At 40.4% G+C, this 24,917-nt stretch overlaps 1 protein-coding gene across 1 annotated transcript in view; it reads right to left on the bottom strand.

Annotated features, from left to right (window-relative positions):
* The window catches only part of INSC (INSC spindle orientation adaptor protein), a 172,361-nt gene that overhangs the window by 62,177 nt on the left and 85,267 nt on the right, over positions 1-24,917 (bottom strand). The window contains exons 6-7 of the mRNA XM_007497036.3: positions 22,406-22,519; positions 6,415-6,540 (exon numbers count right to left, since the gene is read on the bottom strand). Of these exons, the coding sequence (XP_007497098.2) occupies positions 6,415-6,540; positions 22,406-22,519 (240 nt within the window). The remainder of the gene's footprint in view (positions 1-6,414; positions 6,541-22,405; positions 22,520-24,917) is intronic.

Raw genomic sequence — 24,917 nt, 5'->3', positions numbered from 1 at the left:
ATTAGGTTTGGTTTTCTAGCTCCAGAGGGAGGGCAGAATGAAGAGCAAAGCATGGACTCTGCAAAGAGATAAATTTGGGCTCTGGGCGAGGAGCCCTTTCTAATAATTAGAGCTATCCCCAAGAGGAACTGGCTTTCTGAAGAGGTGACAAACTCCACCACCTCATTGAATATTTCCAAGCTGTTGTGTAGGTAGTAGTGTGGATTCTTTTGTGGAAGAAGTGGTATCAGATAAGATGGAAGCCAAGGCTCCTTCCAGCTCCTCAGTTCTTAGAATATATGATCTTGTCCAACCCTTTTCATTTTTGAGAAATCATGATGCCAGAGGTGGAAGGGACTTTGTAGCTCAACTAGTCAAACCTTTTACTTTATAGATGAAGAAACTGAGGCCAGGGAAGTTGAAAAGACTTGCACAAAGTCACATGGATGGTCTAATGCATTCTCTTCCCAATGCAGCCTGTCTGAAGCTGGAACCCAAGAGCACACAATTTAACTTAATTCAATTAGGTATACAAGGCCCTGGTCCTGCCCTCATTGGGGCCAGAAGGAACATGGGAAGGATAGAGAATAACGCAACAGCTTATAGATCCAGGGCCTGGCTCCTCTAATTAACCAAAGTAACAGGATCTATAGGAAATGAGGATGAATCAGAGTGAACTAATACATTAAATATTAATTTCATTGCCTACTGAAGACTCAGAGGGTCCAATTAGCAAGAAATAGATGTTGATGAAGTGCTCAATTACTAGCATGAGAGCACCCTGCCTGCCCCAGTTGGCAGGCGGACATTGAGTGGGTGGGCACAAAGGCTGAACACTCCAGAAGAATGTTGCAGGGCGAATGCCAGGAATCAGAGTCCAAGATAAAGAAAGAAAAGTTGGGACTTTGGTTGTCTTATTTAATGTCAATTCGAAGATAGAAGAGAGGCTAAGGCTAGGCATTTGGTGGCTAAGTGGCTTTCCTGGGGTCACATAGGCAGTGTCTAAATCCAGATTTGAACCCAGGACCTCCTTGTCTCTAGACTTGCCTCTCTATCCACTGAACTTCCCCTCTACAGATATATTTTATAGCCTTCTCTTCCTGTCTCTCTCTCTCTCTCTCTCTCTCTCTCTCTCTCTCTCTCTCTCTCTCTCTCTCTCTCTCTCTCTCTCTCTCATGCTCAACTGGTAGCCCATCACACTGATATGGCAAATTATTTTTAATGTATTATTGATGCTCTTCTTTTCCATCACTGTCACTTTCCAATTAGCACAATCATTTAAATTGTTCATCTTCCTTCCCCTTCCCTTTTGCCAGCCCATATCTATTTCTCATGACTCATTCTCAGAATTCTAATAATTATAACAACAACAATTATAGCTAGCATTTATATAGTGATTTAAGCTTTACAAAATGTCTAGCCTTATAAAACAGTGCATCCTTTGATCCTGTAAGACCACTACTAGATCAGTATCCTAAAGAAATAAAAAAGGGGGGAGAGAACCTACTTGTACAAAAATATTTATAGCAGCTCTTTTTGTGGTGGCAAGGAATAAGAAATTGAAGAGATGTCCATGATTTGGGGAATGGCTGAACAAACTGTGGTATATGATGGTGGTGGAATACTATCGAGGTGGTAAAGGGGAATCCTATTCAGAGATGGATTGGACTCTGTGCCTTCTGGGACCCCTTCCAACTCTGGGGTTTTATAATTCTATAAGGTTTACCCCTCTACTGGTCCTCTGGACCCCTCATCTGAAGAAGGAGGGCTGGGATGGCCAGGACAGTTTCATAGCCCTAGAAGGCAAACTACATAATCCTATGGAAAGAATGTCAGACTTCAAATCAGAAGATGAAAACTCAACTTGAATTTCTGTAACTCATCACTTGTGTGGCCTTTGGCAAATCATTTCCAATTCCCCAGGTCTTAGTTTCTTCATCTATAAAGTGAAGAGATTGTTCCAGATGATCACCATAGTCCCTTTGAGTTCTAACAATGCTGGATTGTCCTAAGATAGGAGACTGGATGAAGGAATGGACATAACACTAGTTTCAGTCAACAGCATCTGGGTGACCCAGGAATTGAGCTATAGGCAGCAGTGCCCAGCATAAATCCCAGCACATGGGAGGTGTTTAATAAGTGTTTATTAGATTATAGAATTAAAGGATGGAAGAGATGGAGGCACAAAGTCAAGGAGGAAAGGAAGAAAAGAGGCTGATTGGGTCTAAATTGGCAGGGACCTCCAGGATGAGATCACAGAATGTCAGCAGTAGAAAGGACCTTGAGATCATCATCTTATAGGGTTCCAGGATTGAGAGCTAAAAATACTTACAAGTAGAAATGGAATTAGAATTAAAAACAGAATTAGAAATTAGTACAACTCCATTTCACAGAAGAAAAAACTGAGGTCCAAGGATTACAAAGTAACTTGTCCTAGGATCTTGAAATTTAGTCTTCTGCTATCAGATCTAGGGATCTTTTGTAATATTCACATTTGTTTCAAGAGTTACTCACAAAATGGCTTAGCATGATGGGTCTTCTCCCTGTCCTGAGGCAAGGACAATGGTTCAGCCCTGGAGGATCATCTATCTGGGCTCCCCAAGGCCACCACTGTCTTTAACTGCACTTCCTCTCCATCTCAGGACACCAGAGAGCAAGGGTACAGTCAGTAGGAAGACTACTGCTACAGCCTGGGGAGGACGAAATTTGACAAGGAGCCCCAGCTGTTGAGAACTCCACCTTTTAATGAGTGCAGGGCATCAGGCTGGATGAGAATTAAACTGAACAAGGAATGGCGGTGGGACTAGTCACTCAAATCCTTTTTAAAGATACCAGTGAATGAAGAGAGAGAAGAAAAAAATTAAAACTTGGGTTGGCTGCTGTAAAGCTAATCCTAATTACAGTTATTTATGAAAACTATTCAGTGTTCAGGGCTAATTGCCACATACACAGCAATTTGGGCATGGCATTAATATGCATCAGATTAATTCAATTTTACTTGATTGATTCTAGTACTAAATGATCTCTGGCCATATCAGTCTGGGGCTGCAGGCTGGTCTGCTAACAGCTCTCAGACACTAGAAGAAACATTGCTAATGACATTCATCGCATGTAAAAAGGGATCTCCCATTCTGATGTGCATATTGGCCTCATATCCCTACCTCCTACAGCTCTTATAGGGACTGCAGAAAAAAGGAAGGGAGGTGGAAAGAGCTAGAACCCAAGATTTGGTGTATTGGGACCAACAGGACCCTACTCTTTAGGGTGAGATAAGAGAAGATGGAGGAGTGAAAAGCCTGGAAACCTCAAGGGCACTTAGCAAGCACAGCTGCCCATCAATGGCCTACATTTTTAGAGGTAGTGAACTCCCCACCATACAGGTGTTCAAGGATGATCGACTGACTATGATGCCAACAAGTGGATTCTGGTAGGCTGAACTAAAAGAAGCATAGAATGTTTCATTTGGGAGAGATCTTGGGATCACCTGGTCCAAGTCTCTTCATTTTAGAGAGGACAAAAACATCTCTGGAGCAGACAAGGGACTTGTCCAACATCACAGAGTCAGTTAGTGGCAAAATTAGAGCTTAAGCTCAGATCCTCCTAGGCTCATGCCACTTCACCAAATTGTCTGTCTTCATCAAGCCTGATGCCCTGCACTCATTAAAAGGTGGAGTTCTCAACATCCTAGTGGAGAGAGCACCAGATTTTAGGTCAGGAGACCTGTGTTCAAATCACTTGGGCAATTCATTCCATTTTTCTGAATCTCCATCTCCTCGTCTCTAAAATGAAGCAACTGAACTAAGTGATCTCTAAAAGATCTTCCAGTTTCACACCTATCATCCTATGAAGTGAGGCAACTAAAGCTCCCCTCAGAGCCCTTAGTCACCAGCTTCCTACCCAAACCTTCCTTCTCAATACTCCCTGTGGGTCAAGGATCCTCTTCTCCCCCTACATACCAGTGAGCTCTCCTCTGCTCCAACAGATTTCCCAAGCTTAGGATGGGGATAGACAGGAAGAGAGAAAGAATTGGGGACCATGACTTGGGAAGGTCAAAAGTCCAAACACTGGCCTCAAACACTGTGTGACCCTGGGCACATCTCTGGATCTCATTTACTTAGCCCTTGTCTTTCTGTCTTAGAGATCAGAAATCAGAAATGTTGTGAGAAATGAGGGAATACATAGCCTGCTTTTCCTAGAACCCTCTCTGTGGAGCCAGCTGATTTGGGTCCCAGAGGTAGAGCTGTTGTTTGCATTCAGGGCCTCTGATTGGGGACCCTTGGCTGTCCCTGTAATGACAAAACTACCTATTATTACCCTGAAGAGGGTTGTCATTCAGCTCTGGAAAGTGAGTCTTTTGTGCACCAGGAGGGCTGAGTTCACCAGGAACAGCTGACAGGGGTGCTCTGATGTTAGCAAACAGGAGTTCATGTTCATCTTTCCTCCCATTATTCATGATTCGATGGATGATCTTTGCAGGCAACTCTATAATTCTAAGACTTTATGCAAATACACCCCCCCTTCCCTGCCTACTACTCTTTGGAAGGAATTGGAGAATCACTCCCTGCCCTGATGGGGGGGGGGGCTTTATCTGTGATGGCAGGTAGGAGGAGAGAAGAGGCAGAGATGGCTTCCAGGGGCTACCCCCAGCCCAAACTTCAGCACCATCTGGTTGGGCAGTTCCACACTCACTCAGATACTCTTGGTGCTCCCCTTTCCAATCCAGCAATGTTCTCTAGTCCCAGAGAAATCACTTTTCTCTGAAAACCATAGGCATTTGAACCAGAAGGAAGCTTCTCTAGTCATCATTCTACCGTTCCTCTAAACCATCCACTTCATTTTAAAGAGGAGAAAACTGAGGTCCAGGTAGGTTAAACAACTTGTCCAAAGTCACCCAGGCAGCAAGTGACAGATTTGGTATTTGCCCAGCTCTTTTGGGTTGTCTTTACATTACCTCAGGCTGCCTCTACTGGGGCTAAAAGGGAAATGATTGCCATATTACTTTTTTAAAATATTATTAAGTTTTATTTTTGTCTTTTGTTTTTTACATCATAATCATTTCCAGACATACTCTCCTTTTTTCTGTCTTCTAAGACAGCTAGATGGCATAGTGAATAGAATACCAGTCATGAAGATGCAAGTTCAAATCTAACCTCAGACACCTCCCAGCTGTTTGACCTTGGGCAAGTCATTTAACCTCTGTTTGCCTCAGTTTCCTTAACAATAAAATGGGAAGTAATAATAACACCTACTTCCCAGGGTTGTTGTGAAGATCAAATGAGATATTTGTAAATCTCTTAGCACAGTGCACATAGTGGGCACTTAATAAATGCACAACCAACTGACACAATGACCTCTTCTGACGATATATGCAGTATCATGCATCTGTACTCTCATCTCTTGAAGGAAAAGAAGAAGATAAATATTTCCTTATCTCTAAACTAAAGTCAAGAATTGATTCCCCACATTTCTGATGAAGTTGGATAAGAACATTGCATAAAGTAGCTCTCCCTCAAGACCTGCTCTTTTTTTCCTCCAAGCCAGGAGATCCTGACCTATTCTAATGAGGGAAGAATCCATAGGAATGCTGGGAAGATAGAAAAGCTTGAAGACAGTTATGGAAATCCAATGATTGAGTCCCTGTGCTCCCATCCATTTCATATATAAATTTCTGGAGAAAGCAGGATTGCCCAATGGGAAAAGCACTGAATTTGCTATTGAAGCACCTGGATTCAAGTTCTAGATTTGGCTACTCAACTTTGGTCAAGTCTAGACTCCTCTGTGCCTGTTTCCTCATTTAAAAATGAGGGGCTTGGATATTATGGCCTCTAAGCTGCATTTCGGTTCCAAATCTATGATCCTGTGATCTTAATTCCCATACCTCTAGTCCAGCTTTGGGTGTCAAGTCCTTGAAATGTGGTATACAGCTACTATCTGATCAGGACCCTAGGAGCAGGACCATTACCCCTCCAAACACTCAATCCAACTTAATGGGATATTAAATGTAGATAAACATCCACAAATTTTATGAGTAGGCCATCTTTGTCTTTATCTAAGTCATTAATAAACTCATCACATTGCACAGTTGTAAAGTCACAATCCCATGGTCTATGAAAGGTCTTCCTTCAGATTATACTCATCTATTACTTTAAATTCTTTGTATCTGGTTATTAAATTAATCTCAAACTCACCTAAATACATTATAATTTACCCCACATTTCCTCATCTTGTAAAGGAAGATGTTGGGAGAAATATGATCATCCCTGCCCAGCCCTGAGGGAGTCAGGAAATAAGATTAAAAGTCTTGGAGCTTCTCCACCAGGCACCATGTCAACAAAATCCATGGATTGTAGCAGCACCAAAGTCCTACCCCCACCCCTTCTCCCACTTTTCTCCTAAATGCCCATTTCTATACAGCAATGCTCAGAGAGAGGGTACCTTTTCCAGCTGGTGAATGCCTTCCTCTACACAACAGATGGAAGCAAGGGTCCGTAACGTCTGTGGATATAGGCACCGGAAACAGTCCTGCCGGCAGATCTTGAAGAGGGCCACAACACCCCCCTCCTACAATGAGAGATGAGAGACCACTCACCACAGGGAGCTCCATGTTATACACACAACACACACTAGCAGACCACTCTAGGTCTCCAAGGTAACTTCTGGTTCTAAGCCCTCTCAGAAAGGAAGTAACTGGGGGGCAGCTGAGTAGTTCAGTGGATTGAGAGCCAGGCCTAGAGATGGGGGGTGATCCTAGGTCCAAATATGACCTCAGACATTTCCCAGATGTGTGACCCTGAGCAAGTCACTTAACCCCAACTGCCTAGCCCTTACCACTCTTCTGCCTTGGAACCAGTATTGGCAGTATCGACTCTAAGATGGAAAGTATGGGTTAAAAAAAAAAGAAAGGAAGTAACTGGTCAATGGTTAATGGAACTCAGGTCCTTTAACTTCAAATCCAAGTCTCTTTCTGTTGTATTATATTGTCATCTAGGAGAAGTGAAGGTTCAAGGCCAGGCAAGACAACCTTCACAAAATACACTGGGGATAAACAATATGGAATATTTTCTCAAATCAATATTTTTCAAAAAAAATATTAATATGTAGAAGGGGAGACAAGGAGACAGATAAAACTATTCTAATTCAGAGCTGGGGAGCTCACATGGGGTGTCACAGTTAAGACAAGTCACAATCTGGTAGTTTTCTATTTTATTTAATCATGCTTGCTAACTAGGCACCAATTTCAGTTGTTTCCTTGCAGCTAAAGGAACCCTGACTTTGTCAGTACCCTTTAAAGGTTAGTAGCCTGAGGCAAAACTCTTATGACCCAACCTTAATTATGGCACTGGTGGAAAAGATTGAGGACTGGCCATTAAAAAGCTGGTGGAAGAGAAAGAAACATACCATTGACCGCATGTTAAGCCTAGTGGCAGTCTCCCAAGACATAAAACCATTCTGCTATAATTGATCAAGTAACATAATATTTGTAAAGCATTTAGCATAGTTCCTGACACATAGTAGGCATTTAGTAAATGTTTGTTTCTTTCCTTTTCTCCTCTTTTCACAAAGAAATACACTACAATTAAAATGTTAAGAGACTTGGGTCATCTATAGCAAAATTCCCTAGGACTAAACAAGATCCAGGGTTCATATCAGTTACAACATACGAGTCAGAAATGCAGAGTATGCAGAGTCCTGGACTGGGATTTAGTTGGCCTGAGGGCATGCCCTGGATCATGTGTGGCCTTGGCATATCATATCCCTCCTCTGAACTTTAGTTGGCTTTGAGGTAAAAGCTGAGGGTTGAATAAGGACTCAGAGCACCCATCCAGCTCTGTCATTCTGTGATGAAATACAAACTTCCCAAGGAGCACCATAGGTCATGGAAGGCATTGCCTTCTTACCCTTCCCATCCTTGAAACAAGATTAGCATGGTTCTAAAAATCTCCACCACCAAGAGACTTTGACCCACAGTCATATAACCCATAAAACAGATGGGTTTATAGACATAGCAATTAACAGAAGCACCTCCATCTTTTGCAACTGCCAAATCTAAGGAATCATTGAAGCTCCCTGCCAACCTCTCTCTATTTCTGTTGAAGGCTCAGGAGAAGGAATGGAGAAGCAAGGAGTACAAAGATCTGTATTCAAGGGGTCACTAGTCTGGGACAGACCAGACTGCCATTCAAGTAATACCAAATCCCCCCAACTCCAAATCTCCTTCCAAACCTTTTTACATCCTTGCTTTCAAGGTTTCTTGATTACACATGACCTCTTTGAATGGGCCTAGGCTGAGCTTCAGATGAGACCATCAGGCCTATCAATGAATCACTTTACTAAGAGAGACCATACAATTTCTCATCTCAAATGGGATCCTCCATCCTTATTCCCTACAATGGAAACCCAGGGAGGTCTCCTAACTTTAATTCCTTTCCATCATGCCATACTTTTATTGTCCAAAGGTACAATTGTGCAATGTCCTCTTTGAAAGAGAGAGAAAAAAAGGAAAGAAAATGAGGGGAGGGTTAGGGGTGAGGAGGGGAAGAATTTAAAGAAGGGGAGAGGAAAGGAAAGGAGAAGAGATGAGAGGAAAGGAGAGGCGAGTAGAGGACAAGAGAGAAGAGGAAAAGAAGAAGGTTCTAAGGAAGTAAAAAGGGGGAGAAGAATTTACTATATCTCATAATTGTAGGGCCACAGGAGATTATACAAGTATAGGGAAACATGGAAAGTGATAAGACAATAAAGTATTATTAGAGGAAAGTGAGATAGGGGCTAACTGTTTTTCAAATTTTCTAGCCAATACAGATACTGCTATGTGAATGGAACAGAGATAATTTATGAGATGAAGTTAAAGTTTCCTTACTCCAGGGTTATTTGACTCATGTTTTGTTTAAGTGAACCACAAAGAATATTAATTTAGCTTAAGAGTATGATAAGGCCTAAAAACTAGAAGGGACTTCTATTAATAATATAATGACAATTGAGTTGAGACTCAGGGAAGATAGTAGAGCTCAATACAGTTAATAAAAAAGTTCAAAGGGCAAAATTTATTTCATCCTTGACATTTTTGTGTTCTGTTACAGCCTGACTGAGAAAAATTTATTAGTCACTAGGTGACTTGAAAGACCAAAGAAAATTTCATAGCTATTGACTGAGAACACTGGCTGAAGGGAGAGGCTTACAAATCACAACACTTCCAAAGTACTTTAAAGATAGCACCTCAGCTGAATACTATAGTTGAAGAATAGTAGGAGGCTAACCTACTATTCTACTATGAGATTGAAAAAAGCCATCACCCATAATCTACAGGGTATTAAACCTTAGAAATTGATAAATGTGGCCAAATGTATTGACAAAATAGCTATATAGACCTTCTGGCAGGAGAGAGACTTATAAACTACAGCATTCCTAGTGGGTGTTGAACTAAGAATTAAGTAACAAGACATTAGGTAACTGGAGGTAGAAATCAGACATGACTTCTGCTGAGGAGCAGCAGATAGCAAATGTTCTGTCCACATCTGTACCCTATATGAGTGCCTGTTCACTTAAAAGTATTTATATATAATGACTTTTCCAAATTCCAACATTTTAGAGCCCTTAAGAAGATGTAGTGAGTTTTCCCAATATGAAAGGTCTTTAAGAAGAGGCTGAATGGACACCTATCAAGAATTATTCATTAGGGTCAGCTAAGTGACACAGTGGATAGAGTACTAGGTCTGGAGATTAGAGGACCTGGGTTCAAATCTGGATTCAGCTACTTCCCAGCTATGTGATCAAGGCCAGTCACTTAACCCTGTTTGCCTAGTCCTTGCCTTTCTGCTTTAGAGTGCTTACTAAGACAAAAAGTAAGAGGTGTTTTTAAAGAATTATTAATCAAGTATAGATTGTACTAAATGGCCTCTAAAGATTCGAAGTCAGAACCTGTCATTTACTACCTCTGTGACCTTCAACAAATCACATGTCTAGCCTTTGATTTACTCCTTTATTAAATGAAGAGATTAGATTAAATCATTTCCAAATTCCCCTCTGTCTCTAAATTTCATATGCTCCAAGTCCCCTCCAACTCTGAAATTCTAAGAGTCTTTCAATAAATTTACAAAGTAGGGTTTTAGAGAAATATTATGCCTTAAGTATTAAATGTATAGATTTGCCTACTTGAGCCTTAGGGGGAAGTTTCAAAAAGTATTACAAATGCTTTATCATCACTATCATTACCACATTTGTATGATTCTTTAAAATCTGTCTAGGCTTCTTGGGGTATTTAGGACCCATTCTCATTTCCAGGAAATTGACATCAGGAAGAGGACCATTATATGTACCCTCAATTCATCCCTCAATGCTTCAATCCCAGACCTACCCCTGAGCTATAGGCATCCTAAAAAAGATTTCATCTATGCTCCTACCTTCTTCAGCCCACTAGAAGAAGCTATTGCTGTTTCTCCTCCCTTCCCAGGCTAGAATTCTCTCCCACTTTCCCTTCAAGTGTTTTATCTTTCCCTAGGCTATGGATGAAACAACCTTCCTCTATGTTGGCACAAGTGCCTTAGGAACCGTCTGGGAATTACCCTTCTGATCATTAACTCAGTCCTTACTCTGTTGAGCTAGCCATCCCTGGAGGAAGCCTTCTTGGGTCAGTGGCATGTGATTGGGATAATTGTAAGGATGCAGACAGCTGGAACACCTTCTCTGAAAGCCTAATGCTATTGGGATGACAGGAAGACTCAAAGAGAAGGCAATTAATGTCACCTGCTTAGGTCTGTTGGTTAAGTAATTAGATCAGTTCATTAGGGAACAGGGCAAAGAAAAGAGGAGGGAAGAGGAAGAGAGGAGATTTGAGGGCAAGGAAAATAGTTAGTAGGGCTTGCTCTGTTTTCCAGAGGTCAGAAAAAGAAGGTGATGACCAACAGAGTGAGAGGAGAATGTAGAAAGGATTAGCGCAGGCAAAACAAAGTGGAAATAAAATTATTTAGGACAGAAATGGTCCCTAATTGGCATAAGGTCCCACCAGTCACACTCTGACCTAAGCAAGATAAAATCTCCTTGCAGAATATTAGAGCCTATGAAGCCCAATATACCAATTTAATCATAAAATCATTCCATTTTATAAAAGAATAGAAGGGCTTGTTATGATAATGGAGGGGACCTGAGGACCTGAACTCTATTCCTAGTTCTGCTACTCATCTTCTGTGTGATCTTGTCCCTTGACCTCTCTGAATCTCCACTGCATGTGCTATAGCTTCATGATGCCACAGGCAAGAGTTAGGTAAAAGAGGACACCAAAGGTGGATGAGCAACACTATAAAGAACTCACAACATCACCCCAGTGGTGCTAGCCCTCCTTGGACATCCCATAAACCCCAACGTGGCCATTTTAATAAGCTAGACAAGAGGTGATGGGGCCTGAACTATGATGATGATGGCTATGTGTGAGTGAAGAGAAAGGTCAGAAGCAAGAGATGGTGCAAAGGCTGAAACAGCAAGAGTTGTCAACTAATCGGATGCCTGGGATGAGGGAGAGTAAGCAAGGAGAAAGACAATGATTAAGTTTGTAAATCTGGGAGGTCAGAAGGATAGCGGTGCCATCAATACAAAGAGGGAAGTTTGAAGAGGGGATGAGACAGGAAATCAAGGTTGGAAAGAGTATCACTTGCCCATGGTCAGTTCAAGACTGGAACTCAGGTCTGTTAACTCTAAATTCTTAGATCCTATTACCCCAGACTGCCTGCTCTCCTCATTTATTTTCTACAGAAGTCTCTGCAATAACCTGACCATCAGAGATAAATGGCTGCAAGGAAATGACTGTTAGAGGTCCTGAAATAGAGCAGTTATTTGATGATACTTAAGAATGCTTTTTGCTGAGGTTCCTTCCTTTACTCTTTCCTGTTAAGAAAATATAAACAGTTTAGATCTATCACAACTCATTGACTCTAGGGGGTATCTGGGTGGCTCAGTGGATTGAGAGTCAGGCCTAGAGACAGGAGGTCCTGGGTTCAAATTTGACCTCAGATACTTCCCAGATGTGTGACCCTGGGCAAGTCACTTGACCCCCATTGCCTAGCCCTTACCACTCTTCTGCCTTATTGACTCCAAGACCAAAGGTAAGGGTTTAAAACAAAAAGAACTCATTGACTCTAGGAGATCCTAATCCCAGACTAGATGCCTCATAAATTTTCTCATTCAAACAAGACTTTCTACTTCGCATGGTCATTTTGAATAATAAACATCCCCTACCTGACTGTAGACTCCTTGAGGGAAGGAACATGCTATTTTTCATCAATTTATTCCCAGTGTGGAGCAAAGAATTCTGAACACAATGGACACTTAAATAAGTAGCTATTGAACTGAACTGAATTTTTTTGATTTGTTAACAAAAGGTCAGCAGAATAGTAGCCCCTGGACCCTTAACCCTACAGGCCTTTTGAAAGTCAGTTGAGACATTTAGCGTCTGTCCTTCTCCTCTACCAAGTCTCTTCCATCTTCCTTCTTGACTTTCTAGCTATTTTCTGAGCCAGCTGATCAAACAATATATAAACTACTAAACAGAAAGGATCCAGATACAATAATGGCAGGAATCCGCCATTCCCAAAGTGAGCCCAGGGACAGAAGCAAAGAGAAATTATGACTTTTGAGTTCCTTCCAGTCAACCTTATCTGTATGGAGTGCCTGGCTGGTTATTCATCACTCCTTTCAAAAAAAGATATTATATTTGGAGTAGATAATGAACCAAGCTTTGCCAAGGTTCAGGAGGCACAAACATCATTCATGTGAAAGCATCTCTCTGGCTCAGGAGTTGCTTAGCCCAGCAGAATAAGAGCTCAGTATTAGAATGAAGTTGGCATTGGATTCCAGTTACAGTCTTCACCAAGACAATCAAAAACCATCTTGCTATTAGCATTTCCAGCGACTGTGTTCTTTATTATATCTCTGTGCCCCAAAGTCCAAGGGAGCCTAGCCTTAGGAGAGATACTCACTCCTTGAGACAGAGGATTCCAGTCCAAGAGTGACAGCTCCTCTTCATCTGGGCAAGACCCTGCCCAGTTAAAAATAAGGATTCTTCTGTCTCCAAAATGGGATAGGGTGGGGAAGGGGAGGATGGAATTACTAAATACAGGCAGTCACATAGGAATGAGCCTGGGAATTTCCCTGAAACAGCAGAATACAGCCCTTGGCAATGGCACATTTAATTATATAGAAAGCTCACTCCAGGCCCAGAGTCAAATGATATGTATTATTTAGCCAAATTCAAGATGAGCAGGCATGAACCTGGAAAGGGTCGTGTTCTAGGGCTTATAGGCTAAGAGCACATCAAAGGTAAGAGAAGAGGAAAAATTCTGTAGAAATCCAAGAGAGGGATCCAGAAGAATCAGAAAAGGTCTTCTCTCAATTATACTTAGGAAAGAATAGAGTTTATGAATTCCTAAACCCTTGGAAGGCCATTTAATATAATGGGGAAAATCCTGAATAGGGAATCTGGAGACCTGGATTTATATTCTGTTCATACCTCTTACTAGCTATGTTACCTTGAAGTGGTTGTTTCATCAGGTGGTAGTATGGGTAGTGTGGAAAGCAACTCTTTCCTTTACTTCTGTGACCCTAAACAGAATGTTTAGTCCCTCTCTGCCTCAGTCTTCCCACTTGTAAAATGAGGGTCCTACATGGCTTCTGAGGTCCCTTCCAGCTCCAGCTCCAGCTCCAAGCCTATGTATGACCCCGTGATCTTTCTTGGTCTCACTTTCCTTATCTGTAAAATAGGAATAACACTGCTCCTGCTACAAATTCACAGGGCTCAAATGAGATAATGAGTGAAAATATTCTATAAACTCTAGGTTATCAGAAAAATGTTATTATAATCTGACTACTACTTCTGTTTATCTTTTGATGGATATTCATCCTTATCATGCCTATTCACCATAGGGGTCTCCCAAGGCTCTCTTATGGACTTTCTTTTCTTCTCTCTCTAGACTATTTGACTTGGTGAACTCATCAGCTCCCATGGTTTCAATTATCATCTCTATGCAGACGGATCACTGATCTACTTGTCTAGACCTAACCTTTCTCTTGACCTCCAGTCTTACATTTCCAACTGCCTATAAGACATCTGTAATGATTAAAATTCTTGAGAGGCAGCATTTCTTCATTTAAAATCATTTATTAAGTGACTGGTCAAGAAATTCTAGTTATGGTCAAACAATTCTCTCAAATTCTTCAAAGACCTGGGAAACTCCTAGCCCAAATATCCATATGCACTTTGGGGACCGCATTATTCAGTTCCTTCCTTGCAGATCCAAAGACATTCCTAATTGGTGAATAGATAATTAGGAAGTGGTTAATCAAACCCTGAGCCCCTCTTCACACCTACAGATGGGCAGGTGAAGTTCTGCATTTTGCAAGAAAAAATCACTGTAGAACCTTCCTGTTAGCTGAAATCTATGAGAGGGTGCCTCAGGTTCACAAAAAAAAAAAAATTTTTTTTAATAAAGAGGAACTTACAAAGGCCCTTTCTGCTCTGATAGGAAAATGAATACAATATATGAAAAATAAATTCTCACACATCTCAAATTGGATGTCCTATAGGCATCTTAAATTCAACATATTCAAAACTGAACTTCCTAACTTCTCTATTACTGTGTTTTTTAAAGTCTTACCTTTTGTCTTAGAATTGATACTATTTATTCTAAGGCAAAAGACTGGTATGGGCTAAATAATTGGAGTTAAGTGATGTGCCCAGGGTGGCACAGTTAGAAGTGTCTGAGGCCAGACTTTCCTATTACCATTGAGGATACTATCAACATCCCAGTAACCAGACTTCCAAACGAAGTGTCCCAACCCCTACTTTCTCTCACCCCTCCATAGCCAATAAACAATCAAGACCTGCCATTTTTACCTTCATGATTCCTCTAATATATGTCCCTTCTCTTCTGATACTACATCCATCCTGGTACAAGCCCTCATCATCTCACAACTGAATTATTATAATATCTGCTGGGTAGTCTCCCTACCACAAGTCTTTCTCTACTACAGCCCATCGTCCACTCAGCTGCCAAATTAATTTTCCTAAAATGCAGACCTGACCACAACACCTAAACTATTCAATAAGTTCCAGTTGTTTAGGTAATTCCTTTCAACTCTAGGTTCAAAGATAATTTCTCTGTTTGACATATACTTATAGGAAGCTGACAAAACCCCACTGACTGGTAAAGTCACAGTTTGGGAGATGGGGGCTGCAAGGCAACCCCCTGAAAATGAGGCCCCCACTGATTCCCCTCTGGGACTTCTCTCTAGCCAACTTCCCTTACTAATGAACTTATTATGATTATTGTTCCCTCCTCAATACAGGAGAAATAATATAAGAGCAAAGACTTATAGAATAAACATATATCCCACCTTAATCCCACCAGATTATTATGCTAAAATACTACATTCACAGAATTAAAACCTAAAGATCAATACCCATAACCTCTCTCCTTTCCCTTGCCACAGAGTTACATTCACTCCCATTACAAGCCAGGCAAGCCAAGAACATCAATTACCTTCAAGCCCAGGTTGACAGGACACACTTTGCTGGTTTGTTATGTTACAATAGCCAGAGCAACATCTCCAAGTACCCAAGTGAAACACAAGAAAAATGTGACTTGGAAATTGAGGAAAACCCCAAATTTGGTCTGTCATTAAATTGCCCACTAACCATGTACCTAGCTACGAAATGTTTTGTTATTCATCTTCTAAGTAATTGTGACTGATTGTGAAAGCTGACCAAAAGTAACAATGATTCCCCCTAGGTCAAGAGGGACTAACTTCCAAATTACTCTACTTAAGTCATTCATCTATAGCAACAATGTTTCATTGACTATCTCCTTAGGCTACACATCTGTTGTTAAGTTCTATGGAAACATGTATGTAGAAAATTGATTGTGTGCCGGAAAAGCATGTACTCACTGAACCTATAAAATAAACCAACCTCCATGCCATGGCAGAACACTGTGTGATGCTTACACATGTGGGATTGAGCATACAGTGTCTCTCACTCCATTATTAGACTGGACCATCACACTTAGGCAGAGGACCCTCACCCTCTGAAAGACCACTGGTTCAACTCTCAAAGAAAATTCTTCCTAATCTGTCTCCTTCCTATTATAACAAAGAACCTAGTTTTCTTATATTTTACCCCCCTGTCCCCTTCATACTCTATCACTACTGGTCTTCTTACTCTTCCTCAAACAAAATATTCCATCTGAGAATGCCAGCTGAGAAGCTCCAGGCATTTTCCCTGGCTGTCTCCCATCCCTGGAATTCTCTCCTTATTTATATCTATCTCTTGGTTTCTCTGGCTTCCTTGAGAGTCTTATCTTCTGGAAGAAGCCTTTCCTAGTACTCCTTAATCTTTGTGCCTTCCCTCTGACACAAGATATGTATACATATATATGTAGGTATATACATGCATGTGTATAGTTTATTCGGAGTTTTTTGGATGTTACCTTCCCCCACTGGACCACAAGGGACAAGTAGGTAAGGAATGCCAAGCCTGAAGTAAGGAAAACCTGAGTTAAAATCTAACCTCAGATACTTAATGGTTGTGTGATCCTGGGCAAGTCATTTAATCCTATTTCCCTCAGTTTCTTCACCTATAAAATGATCTGGAGGAGGAATAGGCAAACCACTCTAATATCTTTACCAAGAAAACCCCAAATGGGGTCACAAAAATGGAATACAACAGAAATGATTGAAGAATAACAAATTGGAATATGAGCTCCTTTGAGAGCAGGAACTATTTTTTTGTTTTTTTGTTTGTTTGTTTTTGTGGGGGGATTTTGACCTCCATGGCTCTCCAACACTTAGTACAGTGCCCAGCATTTACTGTCCACCATCCAAAGAGCTCAAATTTCTCAAAGAAATATCTATTCCCCAGGTTTCTCAAAGCATTTTCCCAAAACCTTTGAATGAGCAACAGCACAAGTACATCACAATTTTAAGAAACTTGACATGACAAAGAAAAAAGACAGGGTCCCTAATTAGAAATGAGAAAACCTAGATTCTAAGAGTAATTAGAGTAAGGCAAGATGGGAAAGAGATAAAATGAGAAACTGTTGATTAAGGGGGAATCATTTCATTAAATATCTCTGATAAGGGATTGCTGTCTATGGTTTTTAAGAAATTTGCATAAATCTGAAAGATCAAGAACAATTCATTTATAGGCCTGTAAAAGATTCGAACAGTTCTAAAAATATATAATTTATTACCAGTTGTAATACTCCAGATAATTAATAGAAATAAAAATTCAAATTCAAACTCAGAAAACTTGCAAAAATGAAGCAAAAAGAAATGATCCAAATTAAAGGGAATGTGAGAATGTATGAACACAAAATGTTAAGATATTAATTGTGACAAGACGTGGGTTGCCATTGAGCCCCATGGTTGAGGAAGGGCTCTGATAAGATTTAGGAAGATGCTTTCAAAAACAAAAAAGAAAACAAAGCTTCATCTTAACTGCTCTGTTTCTGACAATTTTGCTACCATCTTTCTAGTTACTAATTTACAACTTTTAAGTTAACCCTTTATTATCCTTCACCATTTCCCCTCCATACCTCTATAACTAATGAGCTTCCAACAGTTATCAATACTATTTTCCCCAAAATGTCCCCCTTTGATTCCATGAAATATTTCTCTGAAATTTAATAGGTAAAGTCAACTGAACACATGAAGTGAAGTCAATGTCTCTTCACCTGTGGCAAGAGGGGAAAGAACAGCTATTTACCCCCACTCCTAAAGCTAGATAAGACATAGATCCTGTTCTCAAGAAGCTTACAATGTAATAAGAGCAAAGGAACAACAAGGATACAAAGAATTCTACTACAAAGGAAAGTGAGTCAAGTACCAAGAAGTAAAAAAAAAACAATGCTAAGAAATTTGAATAGAAAGAGATTACTTTTTATTTGGGAAGTTGGAGGACCAGGGAAGGCTCCATAGAAGAAGTGGCCCTTCAAAGGAAGGGAGATAGCTGTCAATACCCCTTGTAAGGAGGGTTTTAGATGTTGGAGATATATCACACAATATTAGAATCTCAGAACCAGAGGCATTTCAGAGGGCATCATCTAATCCAATCTCCCATCACAGGCAAGAGTCCTTGATACAATCCTTTTCCATCTTTCTCCAAGTTTTCTCTTCTCCAGGCTAAATAGTCCCATTTCTCTTAATGGCTCTCCACGTGGCATGGCCCCTAATCACTTCAAGAATCTATCTTCCTAAAAAAGTGCCTTCCTAAAGCTTATCAGAGCCCTTCCTCAACCATGCAGCCAAGAACTCAATGCCAAACTCCAGATGTAGTCTGAGCATGGCAGAGAACAAGAAGAGCTCACCTCCCTCCATATCTTAGACTTCTGTTTGTTTAGTCAAAACTTAAAAAGCCCTCCCTTCAGTTTGACCTTTCAATTAGCTAAAACTCCAAATTATTGTTCCCCTCATGAATTGCTTCCTGGCTAGGTATCCCCAATTTGGTAGTTTGTTTTTTATTATTTTTTAACTCAATGCAAGATTTTACATTCATCCTTATTAAATCATCTTGTCAGCCCCTCATTCTAATCTGCCAAGACCTTTCTGGAGGCTGATTCTGTTTTGGGAAATATTAGTTATTGTTTTCATTTTCTTCTTATCCTTAGAAGGCTGTTTCCATCCCTTACTTCTCTCTTTGCCCTAACTGGCCCCATGACTTCCTCCCACATCCTGGGAAGAGATACCAAACATCTCAGGGCATACCCCCACTCCTCCTCCTGTTAACCTCTTGCCACAGAGTTCTTCTTTAGCCTAGATTCAGATAGATTAAGAGAAGCTCTGGTTTCTAAGGGCTTCACACCCCAGAAAGGGGAAACTCTCTCTCAACCCAAAGACTTACTGTGGCCTGGGAGGAATTGAAAACATTCAGTTTGAAACAAATCCTTAATTTGGAGCTTTCTTCTTGACCCCAGACTCACCACAGGCCCTGGAGTTTGGTAAAAGAAAGTTTCAGTCATCTCTCTAGATGATATCATTAGGAGTGACTCATTCCCTTCCTCATTCACACATCCCTGGCCATACAAAGTCGCCCTTACATTCTTCACAGAGAGGAGCAGCTGTTCTTAATGTGTGCTTAGCTATTGACAGCTTCACATGCGTCAGAAATCAAATATCATTCCCAAAATTCCACCAAGTCCTTGTGGAACAGGTGTAAGTCTGGCTGCCAAAGGCTAATACCTCTATTTGCACTTATAAACACTCAGGAAAAGACTGTCTCTATCTCCCCCTCCCTCTCTCCCTCTTCTCCTGTCCCTCTCCCTATCCCTTTCTCTCTTTCTCAGTCTTTCTCTCAGTCTCTCTCTCTCTCCCCTCTTTCTCTCCTCTCTCCTTCTCTCTCTTCTTCCCTCTATTTCTCTCTCCCTCTCTCTCTTTCCCTCTCTCCATCTTTCTCTGTGTGTGTCTCTCTCTCTGTCTCTGTCTCTCTCTGTGTCTCTCTCTCTCTATCTCTGTCTCTGTGTCTCTGTGTCTCTCCATGTCTCTCTGTCTCTCTCTATCTCTGTCTCTGTCTCTCTCTCTCAAACACACACACACACACACACACACACACACACACACACACACACACACACCCTACTCTCTGTGTGTGGTCCTTGAGGAGGATGTATAAAGGGAACTGGAAAGGAGATGGAGGAAAGGAAAGTACCAATATGACAAGGAAGGAAGACAAGCAGAAAAAGTTCAGGAGTAAATGAAGGGCAGCATGGCCACAATCCCTCCTAAAATGGTGATCCCAGGAAGGGAGTCACCAATGAAGATGAAGAATGTCATCAGTAAAATGAGAGGGTCATGGCCTCTGACACTTCCCAGCTGTGTGACCCTGGGCAAGTCACTTGACCCCCATTGCCTAGCCCTTACCACTCTTCTGACATGGAGCCAATACACAGTATTGACTCCAAGACGGAAGGTAAGGGTTTAAAAAATATGAGAGGGTCAGATTCCATGGTCTCAGAGGGCCCTTCCAGCTCTAATTCTAGGATCCTGTGACTGCATACTCATAAAGATTAAGTGGCTAAGCTAGAGGAGGACTTAGGGATCATTTAAGTCAACTTGTTCAGGTTATGGGGAGGATACAGAGACCCAAAGAAAGACTTGCCCAAGGTTCACATGGAATTGGTGGGCTATCTGGAATTGGAAACTATCTTGCTTTTAAAGCACATTAACATGCTTCCTTCTAGCCCCTGCTGCCGTTTCCCTCTCTCTCCCTGCCCCCATCACTTCTATCTCCCTCCCTTGCCACCCTCTCCAGTCTTCATTCTAATTTGCCTTCTCTAGAGCTAGAGAAATAGACCATTAAGGACCAGGGCAGTAGGGTCTCCTAATCACCCAGGTTCTCTGGCTAGAGGGAATCTGGGTATGAGAGTCATCTTATTATTACCAGTATTATTATAATTGTCATCACTACCCACACAGTTAACTCCTTCCTGGCAGAGAGTTCTTCTGTGTTTTCTCTACAGGATGAGAAATGATAACCCTCTCCCAGCAGATACCACAATCACAGAGAACTCATGCCCAGTGGGCAGGGGGCCCAGTCCCACTACCACAAAGAAATGTCCAAATCCAGAGAAAACTCGTTAAGCTATTAAAAAATAATGAAGGAGAAAAAGCACTAGGCTAAGAACCAAGAAGTTGGGTTTAAGTCTTGCCCTGCTACCTATCAACTCTGGGAAAGTCAGTTTTGTTCTCTAGGCCAGAGTTTCCTCATCTATAAAATGAATAAAATTGACTTGATGATCATTAAGATCCCTCTCATCCCTTTGAATATATAATTATACTTACTAGCTGCATGATCCTAGGCAAGTCATTTAGTCTTTGCCTCACTTTCCTCAAATGTAAAATGGAAATAATAACAGCACCTAAATAATAGCTGCTTGTTTACTTGTTTTCAGTCATGTCTGACTCTTCATGACACCTTTGGGATTTTCTTGGCAAAGATACTAGAGTAGTTAGTTAGCCATTTCCTCTTCAAGTTCATTTTATAGATGAGGAAACTGAGGCAAACAGAATTAAGTGACTTTCTCAGGATCACCTAGCTAGTAAATGTCTGAGGCCAAATTTGAACTCAAAGAAATGAGTCTTCCTGACTCCAGACCTGGCCCTCTCTCCTATGCACTACCTACCAATTCCTAACTCCCAACATTTTTATGGGGCTAAATGAAATAATATTTATAAAAGCACTTAACACGGTGCCTGGCACATAGTAAGTAGATATTTAATAAATGCTGATTTCCTTCCTTCCTTTTCCCCATGAAGATCTCTGCTTCCAGTACTAATGGTAACCACTAAATTATAAAATATTACTTCTAAAAAAGACCTTAGGCAACATCTAGAACAAAGCCAAAAATTTACTGGAGAGGCCAAGTGCCAGGAAATTCAAATGACTTACCAATGGTCCCTACGAATAGTCAGTGGTAGACATTAGGCTAGAAACTACAACATCATAAGATGTCAGATAGGAAAGTAACTCCAGAAAGAATCTCAGTCAACTCCTTTATAAGTAAGGAAACAATAGTATAGAGAAGGAAAGAAGGTGTCAAAGAAATCCAACTATTAAGTATGAGAACCAAGTTTTGATCCTGGGTCTTCTGCCTCATAATCTAGTGTTCTTCTATAGCATATATTCTATTACAGATTACACACCTGCGTTCAGAGACACATATGCCAAAGGGAGGACTTCTTTCCCTCCCTTCTCCTCCTCTTCGGGTAAAGTGAAAGTTTTAAATATAAGCCCAGGTTTATGAGCCAAGTCAAAACTACCCACAAATTGATGACCAAGAAACTTTGTTGTTACCCAAGAGCCTGTGAGAGGGGAAAGATGACTCAGATGGCTTTGTGCCCTGAGCATCAGGAGATGCCCTGGGAAGTTGGCACAAAAATTATACTATCCCTGAGATTATGTTCTCTTTGGTCCATATCATAGGACTGTAGAGTTGAAGAAGACCTTAGAAGTCATTTGGTCCTACCTCCACATTTTTCAAATGAGAAAACTGAGTCAAAGAGCACTTGAATGAGTTGCCCAAGGTCACATATGAAGTAATAAAGCCTAGATGCAAGCTGTGTCTTCCAACTCCAAATCCAGGCTGACATCTGTAGACTACAGGGTACCATGACTTCATAGACTCATAAAATCTGAGAGCTGGAAGACTCCTCAAAGACTGACTCCCTCATTCTGCAGGGGGAGGATTTGAGGACCAGAGAAGGAAATTAATTACCCAAGATCATATAAGAAATTGGTGCCTAAGCCAGAATTAAATACTATTTGAATGTACTCCCACTCCCTGATCCAGTGGGGTTTTTTTTCAAATACCTCATCCTTCATCCACAGATCCCCATTCATTCCACTCCCATAGCTTAACTATTTCTACCACCACCAACCTGCAAGTCTCACCTTTGCTATGATACGGCATAAAGGGGCCCCCTCCTGGGTCAAGCTGAACAGGTTCCCAGTGGTAGCCTCTGCAGTGTAAAGATTGTCTGAAGAGTCAATCTTTCTCACTAGCACCTGAATATCAAAAATAGAGAATACAGAACATTTCAGTTACTCATTTTCTGAGAAAGCAGATAGTCTAGTTTAGAATTCAATCGACTTCCTCCAAGTCAAAGATATTGTCCTAGAAAAGGTGGAGGGTAACAGGGCATAAATCAGTTGGAACAGAATAAATGTCTCATACAGGATCTCCCAAGTTTCTGGTTTTAATGGAGAAAAGAAGGAACTGGTTTTAATTAACTTTTTCTTTCTCTTCTTATTTTTGGTTACAAGATATTATCTCATGGGGAGAGAAAGGAAAGAATATATTTATAAATGAAGACAACATAAAACTAAAATATCAATTTTAAATGAAATTTCATATTATGAGCAACAAAAATAATCAAGATTATTAGCAAAGAAACTAATTGAGGTGCTTAATAGCTAAGCTAAAGTAGCTACAAAAACCATCAGTGTTTCTTAAATAACAATAACAAAAACCCAGAAGAAAATTATAGGGGCAGGGAATGTTATTTAAAACAACTAAAAATATGTTAAATATATGAGAGTTAACTTATCAAGATAAACTCATGTCATATAAATACAAAGATAAAACACTTCAGAATAATAAATAAAACCAGTATGATTATCCATTATATGATTATCCATTGCTCCTGGTTGGGTCATGTCAATATCAAAAAGTATGATAATAACCTAAATTCATTCACAGATCAGGTGCTATACTTAATAACTAAGGGATTCATTTATGCAACTAGAGAAAATAATAAGAAAATGGAGAAATCTTTTAGTAGAACAAAAGATTTTGGGATGTCAGGAGAAATAATGAAAAAAATTAAATGAAATTAGCATATCCAGACTTTATCTAGAATTAAAACTAGAATTCAAAGTCATTTTTTTTTAATCGGTGGAATAGACTAGGGAAGCAAGAAGCACAATTATGTTTGGCAAACCCATGGATACAGTTGCCCTCTATGAACAGAGAGTTTGAGTCCCACTAGGAACAGTGTGTCATTCACCAGCATGAGAGGGCATCGATGTATCTGAACAAACCATTATGTGTCTAAATTTGAGCTGCACCTGTTCGCTCAACTGGGAATGTACAAACACACCTGGCTTTCCATCCAGCTTCTAGATACCAGCTAAATACCAAGTGGCCATATTCAGATCCTACTCAGTCCTCCTTTATGCTCCCAAGCTCCCTGCTCCAAGACTAGAAGTCTACAACTCTTCCAGAAATAAATCAAATGTCTCCTAGTTCATGCTTTCAATCTCTTTTGTCACTACCCAAAATAAAAATCATTCAGTTGGTATTTAGACTAAACTCTACAGGACATCTGATGAGTTTAAATGCTGTTTTAAGCTTTAATAAAGTAAGCTTAAGATCTGATAGCTTCAAAAATGCACTAAGATTTTTGAGGTGTCCTGCATCTATTACCTTGGAAATGAAAATAAAAAATATAGAAGCCTTTATATCAGAGAGGCAACTGCCCCAAATAAAAGAAGCATTCTCTATTACCCCAGCCCTCTGCTACATCATATCTCTTTGAACTAGCAGAGAAGGTAGAAAAAGGTATACCTAAAATCCCATTACCAACTGGCACTATCTAATCCTCAAAGACACAAGAGCAAGGAGAATCTGTTTCCATGATCATTTCTCCTCTAGAAACTACAATCACCTGCTAGCCAAATGCCAGTTTTACCTCCTCCCCTCCAATATTGTTATTCAGTAGCCTGAGATCTACACCAAGATTATATAACTGAGGGAAAGAACTTCCTGTTCAACAAGAAGTGCTGGGGAAAGAGATAAATCAGTGTGTCAGAAAATGTATTTGATATGAGACCTAAATAAATTATAAAGGGTAACATTGACAAGTAAAAGAAGAATAGAAATACATTTTCCCTTATAGATAGCAGAGATTTTTAAACCAAAGAATAGAGGTGACCATCAAACTAGGCATATGCCCAATAATGGAATCCCCAGGTCCAATGATATGGACAATCGAGTCACTTTTCTTGCATAAATCCAAATTGTATCCAGAATGGTTAGAACATTTCAGAGTTCCATTCTTAGTGTCTTAGCCTGTCTTCCCACAGCCTCTCCAATACTGAATATCTTTGTCAATTTGCCTGGTTTGTAGTAAAAGTTGAGTTCTTTCTATTTGAATTTCTTTTACTATTAGTTATTTGAAGCATGTTTTCAAATGATTATTTATAGTTTGATTTATTAACAGTTTCAAATGGTTATTTGTAGCATAGTAATTCTTTTGAAAACTATTTGGTTATGTCTTTTGATTCCTTATCTAATGGAGAATGTTATATATGTCCTGATTGTTACCCTTAATTGATATTTGATGCAATTTTTTTCCTGCTCTACTGTTTCTCTTCTAATTCTATCAGTGAAAGAGCCTTGACT

The sequence above is a fragment of the Monodelphis domestica genome, chromosome 6 (assembly GCF_027887165.1).
Source record: "Monodelphis domestica isolate mMonDom1 chromosome 6, mMonDom1.pri, whole genome shotgun sequence".
NCBI lineage: Eukaryota > Metazoa > Chordata > Mammalia > Didelphimorphia > Didelphidae > Monodelphis > Monodelphis domestica.
The sequence above is the reverse complement of the archived record's forward strand: the minus strand, read 5'-3'. Positions and strand labels throughout refer to the sequence as shown.